General features: G+C 33.2%; 4 protein-coding genes and 4 non-coding genes across 8 annotated transcripts in view; 5 read left to right on the top strand and 3 right to left on the bottom strand. All coding sequences in view use genetic code 11, as the record gives it.

Moving 5' to 3' along the window:
- The window catches only part of ndhK (NADH-plastoquinone oxidoreductase subunit K), a 681-nt gene extending 31 nt beyond the window's left edge, over positions 1-650 (top strand). The window contains exon 1 of the mRNA in view: positions 1-650. This exon is cut by the window's left edge and continues 31 nt beyond it. Coding sequence (YP_010131098.1) covers positions 1-650 — 650 coding nt within the window.
- Positions 651-768: 118 nt separating this feature from the next.
- On the top strand, positions 769-1,245 carry ndhJ (NADH-plastoquinone oxidoreductase subunit J). The gene has a single exon. It carries the CDS (start codon positions 769-771, stop codon positions 1,243-1,245), a length of 477 nt encoding a protein of 158 aa, YP_010131097.1.
- A 644-nt stretch (positions 1,246-1,889) lies between these two features.
- Positions 1,890-1,962, bottom strand: trnF-GAA. The gene has a single exon. It is a non-coding gene; the product is annotated as a tRNA-Phe (tRNA).
- Positions 1,963-2,339: 377 nt separating this feature from the next.
- trnL-UAA lies at positions 2,340-2,943 on the bottom strand. Its single transcript has 2 exons — positions 2,909-2,943; positions 2,340-2,389 (listed from the first exon to the last, which is right to left on the bottom strand). It is a non-coding gene; the product is annotated as a tRNA-Leu (tRNA).
- A 1,075-nt stretch (positions 2,944-4,018) lies between these two features.
- Positions 4,019-4,091, top strand: trnT-UGU. Its single transcript has one exon. It is a non-coding gene; the product is annotated as a tRNA-Thr (tRNA).
- Positions 4,092-4,454: 363 nt separating this feature from the next.
- On the top strand, positions 4,455-5,060 carry rps4 (ribosomal protein S4). The gene has a single exon. It carries the CDS (start codon positions 4,455-4,457, stop codon positions 5,058-5,060), a length of 606 nt encoding a protein of 201 aa, YP_010131096.1.
- Positions 5,061-5,364: 304 nt separating this feature from the next.
- On the bottom strand, positions 5,365-5,451 carry trnS-GGA. The gene has a single exon. It is a non-coding gene; the product is annotated as a tRNA-Ser (tRNA).
- A 624-nt stretch (positions 5,452-6,075) lies between these two features.
- The window catches only part of ycf3 (photosystem I assembly protein Ycf3), a 1,995-nt gene continuing 570 nt past the window's right edge, over positions 6,076-7,500 (top strand). The window contains exons 1-2 of the mRNA in view: positions 6,076-6,204; positions 6,953-7,180. Of these exons, the coding sequence (YP_010131095.1) occupies positions 6,076-6,204; positions 6,953-7,180 (357 nt within the window). The remainder of the gene's footprint in view (positions 6,205-6,952; positions 7,181-7,500) is intronic.

Here is a 7,500-nt window from a genome sequence, read left to right as displayed (position 1 = left end):
GAACAACCCAAACTTCAGTTATTTCAACTACATCAAATGATCTTTCAAATTGGTCAAGACTCTCCAGTTTATGGCCGCTTCTCTATGGTACCAGTTGTTGCTTCATTGAATTCGCTTCATTAATAGGTTCACGATTCGACTTTGATCGTTATGGACTGGTACCAAGATCTAGTCCTAGACAGGCAGACTTAATTTTAACAGCGGGCACGGTAACAATGAAAATGGCTCCTTCTTTAGTAAGATTATATGAGCAAATGCCTGAACCAAAATATGTTATTGCTATGGGAGCATGTACAATTACAGGAGGGATGTTCAGTACCGATTCTTACAGTACTGTTCGGGGAGTCGATAAGTTAATTCCTGTCGATGTGTATTTGCCGGGTTGTCCACCTAAACCCGAGGCTGTTATAGATGCTATAACAAAACTTCGTAAGAAAATATCTCGAGAAATCTATGAAGATCGAATTAAGTCTCAAGAGGAGAATCGGTGTTTTACGACCAACCACAAATTTCATGTTGGCCCAAGTACTCATACTGGAAATTACGATCAAGGATTACTCTATCAACCATCATCTACTTCAGAGATCATCCCTCCTGAAACTTTTTTCAAATACAAAAGTGCAGTCTCTTCCTACGAATTAGTAAATTAGGCAGTATACTTTTGTACAGAATAACAAAGAACGAGTGAATCTTCATAAATTTTTCATTGTAAATGGGAAATACTTATACAAATAAAAATCAAAAAATGGGGGGGGGGAGATAAAAAAGATGCAGGGTCATTTGTCTTCTTGGCTAGTCAAACATGGACTGGTTCATAGATCTTTGGGTTTCGATTACCAAGGAATAGAGACTTTACAAATAAAGCCCGAGGAATGGCATTCCATTGCAGTCATTTTATATGTATATGGTTACAATTATCTACGTTCCCAATGTGCTTATGATGTAGCACCAGGCGGACTGTTAGCTAGTGTGTATCATCTTACGAGAATCGAGTATGGTATAGATCAACCGGAAGAGGTATGCATAAAAGTATTTGCCGCAAGGATAAATCCTAGAATTCCGTCTGTTTTCTGGGTTTGGAAAAGTGCGGATTTTCCCGAAAGGGAATCTTATGATATGTTGGGAATTTCTTATGATAATCATCCACGTCTAAAGCGTATTTTAATGCCTGAAAGTTGGGTAGGATGGCCCTTACGTAAGGATTATATTGCCCCCAATTTTTATGAAATACAAGATGCTCATTAAATAATACGAAACTAATCTTCACTTCGACAACTCAAGATATTCAAATACATTTGTACGTTCTATTCTAGATATAGCATAGTAATTGAAGTCTCATTCATCTTATTATTATTGATTTGAAATATAAAAAAAAAAGACAATTAGAGATTTGGTGAGATTATCAAATTTTTAACATACTTATTTTGGATGAGCCGAGCTAATAGGATGAACTAAATGCGTTCTGCATTATGAACTATGTATCACGCATATGACTTAGATGTGTTTTAAAAAGTCACATAGGGGGAAATGAAGAAATATAATATGAAAAGAGAATCGGATTCTATTTGTACTGTATCTGAGATGAATCTTGGCCATTCCCGCCTTTCAACTCCCCGAGACTAGACTTTTGGGTCTTATAAGGAACTAATTGAACCTTTCAAATATGTATAAAGTATTAATTGAACGCGAGGAGACAGAGTATGAACAAATAAAAAAGAAGAGGAAACAAAATAAAATTCTTTTCTTTTACATATCTATATATATCCTTTACATATTTATATAAATATCCTCTTTATCTTTACTTGTCTATTTTACTCATCTATAAATAGAGTCAAAAATATATATAGTTTAGTTTTTAGTTAAAGGGTAGATTTCCCGACATCATGATGTGCCAAGAACCAGATTTGAACTGGTGACACGAGGATTTTCAGTCCTCTGCTCTACCAACTGAGCTATCCCGGCCATTTCCGACACATTATCCTTATTTTAATAGATGACTTTGGTCTATGTCAATTGTAAATCAGAAAAAAGGTATTCCAAAGTCTTCTTTTTGAAGATCCACGAAATTTCAGGGCTTGGATAAGACTTTGGAAGTTTCAGTACAGTAGACAGTATTGTTAATCATTCAAATTTCACAAGGGGGATTACTTGCGCAAGGATGTTCGTTTGTACGTGTATCATATAGAATACATACCACAAGCCTTGTGATAAGAAATCAAATTTCCGCTCAAATACGCTTGTGAAAGAGTCGAATGAATGATTAACATAACGAATTGTGAATTGCTAATGAAAGGATAAATAATTAAAATGAAAGAGGCCAACGGGCCTTTTTAGGGTTTTGGGGATAGAGGGACTTGAACCCTCACGATTTTTAAAGTCGACGGATTTTCCTCTTACTATAAATTTCATTTTTGTCGGTATTGACATGTAGAATGGGACTCTATCTTTATTCTATTCGCATCTGATTAATCAGTTCTTCAAAAGATCTATCAGACTATGTATGATGGAGTAAATGATTTGATCAATGAATATTCGATTCTTTTTTCAACTTGGAGATATTGGAATCGATTCATAACAATTCGTTCATTTTGATATATCATTTTTGATATTTATATATAAATATCAAAAAAGAGAGATTCGAGTTGTCATTAATCAATATAGTATTTCAGTACGTAATACGTTTATCTTTCATCTTTTCTGGAGTTTCGATGGAAGGATTCATTCCTTTACTAACGCAACGTAGTCAACTCCATTTGTTAGAACAGCTTCCATTGAGTCTCTGCACCTACCCTTTTTTTTGTTTTCGGAAAAAGGATTTGGCTCAGGATTGCCCATTTTTCATTCCAGGGTTTCTCTGAATTTGAAAGTTATCACTTAGTAGGTTTCCATACCAAGGCTCAATCTAATTAAGTCCGTAGCGTCTACCGATTTCGCCATATCCCCCTCTTTTAAGATTAGTATCGCATTATGATGTCCTTCCCCGTTTTCTTTCATTTGTATTATACTGGAACCACTGAAGTCATTAGAATACCGATTCCTCTATTGAAAAGTGTTTCCTCCTATTGGATTTCTTGTGTATCTTCTTTCATCTCTCTCTATCGGAGACCCGTATTTGGTCCGATCCAAAATGATTCTATCATTTCTGTATCTGCAATTCAATATAATTCAATATAGATAGATATATAGACATATATATTTGCCCCTCTTTCGATTTTTTTCTTAGTCAAATTTTGAATACTTAAACGGTCGATTCTTTTTTTCGTCTTAGCTTCCACCTTTCAGAATGAAAACAGAGAAATGCTTCATTATCATCTCAATTGCATTTAGTTGGTTTGGATTGCACCTTTTCATTTTTTTTTGATTTATTCTTACCCTACCCTTAGGGCAGATCCTCTATAACATAACTAAAAATCACTTTATTATTCGATAAATTATTTAATATAGTATAGAATTATAATATTAATAGAATAGCCATTAACCAATTATTCTATAACCCAGTATATTATATAAATATAAAATTATATTATATAAATATAAAATAAATATAAGAAATTTCAATATGAATAGAAAATAAATATAATATAAAAAGAGAAAATCAAAATTATGTAATGAAATATTGTAATATTTTCATTTCATTTAAATAGACAGACATTCAAATAGCATAGTAAAAAAAAAAAATCAAGAAAAGAGTAAATAACTAAAAAACCTAAAATCAAAATAACCAAAAATCAGAAAAATAATAAGAATTTTAAATGTCATTTGAATTCAAAAACAAAAATTTACTATCTAATTGAGATTAACACATTAATTATTGATACACATCCATTTGATAAATAGATCAAAATTTTCTATCGCTATATTCTATTAATCGTTATATTAATTATTATGTTCTATAATAGAACATAATTATTAATATTTATTTGAAATGAAATTCGATTCTATATTCATATTAATTAGGAATAGCTAAGATCCCAGTAATTTAGTAAATTACTATGCATGTAACATTTCTGTTATGTGAGCCCGCTTAGCTCAGAGGTTAGAGCATCGCATTTGTAATGCGATGGTCATCGGTTCGATTCCGATAGCCGGCTTTTCTCTATTTATTTGATTTATCAATTATGTCAAAAATCAAATAAATAGAGAAACGACTTCTTACCCTTTTTTCAAAGGTCACCGATCTATCATGTCGTAGGAACTTCCCTTTATGACTAAAACGAAAGGAGAGGTTCTATTTCTGTAGAACAAATCAAGAATCAAGAAAGGAACTCTTACTTTTTTATATCATTTACATATACAATAGGATCCGGATATTGATCCAAGTCATCTAATTATTCTTTGTTTTGTAGTACAATACTTTACTTTACTGGATTTCGCTTCATTTATCATATTTATCATTTAGTTTAGTTTTAATTTAGGTTTATGAAATTTAAATAAAATAAAAATAAGGAGTCTTTATGTCGCGTTACAGAGGGCCTCGTTTCAAAAAAATACGCCGTCTGGGGGCTTTACCGGGACTAACTAGTAAAAGGCCCAAAACCGGAAACGATCTTAAAAACCAATCGCGTTCCGGTAAAAAATCTCAATATCGTATTCGTTTAGAAGAAAAACAAAAATTGCGTTTTCATTATGGTCTTACAGAACGACAATTACTTAAATACGTTCGTATCGCCGGAAAAGCCAAAGGATCAACGGGTCAAGTTTTACTACAATTACTTGAAATGCGTTTGGATAACATCCTTTTTCGATTGGGTATGGCTTCGACTATTCCTCAAGCCCGACAATTAGTTAATCATAGACATATTTTAGTTAATGGTTCTATAGTGGATATACCAAGTTATCGGTGCAAACCCCGAGATATTATTACAGCAAAGGATGAAAAAAAATCGAGAGCACTGATGCAAAATTATCTTGATTCATCCCCCCCTCAGGAATTGCCAAAACATTTGACTCTTCAGCCATTGCAATATAAAGGATTAGTCAATCAAATAATAGATAGTAAATGGGTCAGTTTGAAAATAAATGAATTGCTCGTTGTAGAATATTATTCTCGTCAGACTTAAACCTAACTAAAAAACAAGGGTTCGGACAATTTCGTCCTCCCCTTCGCCGAAGTCTAAGTAAAGAGACCGAAGGAAAGTAAAGTAACGTTTTGATCCGGAAATTTTTCTATCATTCATGTATCATTGAGCGGGAGGGGGATTTTCATCTCTTGTCCATTCTTTCCAGTCTTTTCGTTTCCGTACCACAAAAATGAAAAATTCGAAATAGAGAATCTATATCCAAGAAAGGTCTAACCGTTGGAATAATAGTATCCATTGTTATTTGATTTGATACATTGTGGTCAGTAACATTGTTGAATTAGTACGGAAAGAGAGGGATTCGAACCCTCGGTAAACAAAAGCCTACATAGCAGTTCCAATGCTACGCCTTCAACCACTCGGCCATCTCTCCTACAGAATGATTATGGCCCAGAAACCGAGTTAATAGTGAGTCATTCATATTCAATTTATTTTTGATAGGCACGTCCAACCAATTCTAACTATAAAAATAATTTTTTTTTTAACTATGTTTAATGGATACTTTTAGCTCATGATTCTATTTAGTTTTTTAAACTATGATTCCTTTTTTTATCAAAATTCGACTTTTACAGTTTTCAATTTTTCACCAACAACTGTTTATCCCATACATAGATCTAGTCAAAATTTATGAATCATAGAATAATTATTCGATTCTTTTTGCTCTTTGTATCATAATTCAATCAAAAAACTTCTAGAATTACCCCAATCTGTAAGATAAATAAAATGATTTTTTTCTTCAACTTCGCTGAAATCAGAATAGTTCTCTTCATTCTGATCCTACTACATTTGGATGAAATTTAACCGGATTGAAATATTTCTTCTGTTTTATTGATTCCTGTGAACTCAAAAAGAAACAATTTGAATATCGAGTGGGATTTTTTATTTTAATGAATCCGTTTTTATTTTATGTTATTTCGTACTATGCAATTCCTTTGTTTGTGGGATCATTTTCTCACGAGAGGTAATTAAAAGAAATTATAGAATGGGGTTGTTACCGATGCCTAGATCTGGTGGGATAAATGGAAATTTTATCGATAAGACCTTTTCAATTGTAGCCAATATCTTATTACGAATAATTCCGACAACTTCCGGGGAAAAAGAGGCATTCACCTATTACAGAGATGGTGCGATTTGATTTTTTTTTTTTCAATTTTCTTTACCGCTCTCCGTCTTAGTAGAAAGACACAATATTCGGGATAGAAAGAAAACAATAATTGAAATAAATCTACGCTTCTTGGAGGTGCAATTTGAAAATCAAAAAATTCCTTCTGTCGTGTATCCCCGATTAATGTAACCTCAGATGCTTTAATTGTCGATTCTAGTATTAAGCGAAAGGTGTAACCTATGGATTAAGTCAACCCTACTCCACTAGTCAAAATATTCACTAGTAAAAATAGGTAGCAGAGGGGAAGAAGCACTACACCTAGGAATCAACAACACGAAAACTTTGTTATAAATTATCCCTTTTCCTTAGCGGGATCGGAACTTAGAAAAATGGTTGGGACAACAAACATCCATCTCGTTTGTATTTTGGATACCTGTATAACCATCGAAGACTGTTGAAGTGACTAATTCCTGGAAATTTAGAGGCGTTGAGGACAAAGAAATTGTTAGAGTTACCATTTTTTTTTTATCTAGTAACACCATGCTTGATGTTAAGAAAAGATCTTTTACAGGAAGGTTGGCTAGAGATTTTTTGTAAAAACGCTAGTCCCATGAGTTCATAATGAGAGTATTTCAATCTTTTTTGATTTCATGTATTATTCTCATCTCATTATGCGCATCACAGAAAGGGGGAGCCGTATGAGATGAAAATCTCACGTACGGTTCTGGAACGGAGATTCTTTGAATGGAATAACGAACGACCGTAACGGATGTCGGCTCAATCCGAAGGAAATTATGCGGAAGCTCTACAGAATTATTATGAAGCTATGCGACTAGAAATCGATCCCTATGATCGAAGTTATATACTCTATAACATAGGTCTTATCCACACAAGGAACGGAGAACATACGAAAGCTTTGGAATATTATTTTCGGGCACTAGAACGAAACCCGTTCTTACCACAAGCTTTTAATAATATGGCTGTGATCTGTCATTACGTGCGACTATCTCCACTATAGAAAGAAAAAAAAGAGCAAATTCGCTAATAAATACTAAAATAGGCTTTCTACATATGTATTGTTCAAACTAACGATTTGTATCAGCTGTAGCAAAGAAAGAAACTTCATAGAAGTAGAAATATGAAGAAATAGGTATGCCTAGATACTTTATTCTATGGATAAAGGATCTAATTGATAGAAGAAGCACCGTAAAGATCAATTAGTCAGGTTTTTGGCCGATACAATAAAAACTGCTTACTTATATCATGATATAAGATCAAAATGAAGGAATCCACTTATGTAATAGGGTGGATCCCCTA

The sequence above is a fragment of the chloroplast genome of Benincasa hispida (assembly GCF_027475165.1).
Source record: "Benincasa hispida chloroplast, complete genome".
NCBI classification, from domain to species: Eukaryota; Viridiplantae; Streptophyta; class Magnoliopsida; order Cucurbitales; family Cucurbitaceae; genus Benincasa; species Benincasa hispida.
This window is presented reverse-complemented; position numbering and strand designations above follow the sequence as displayed.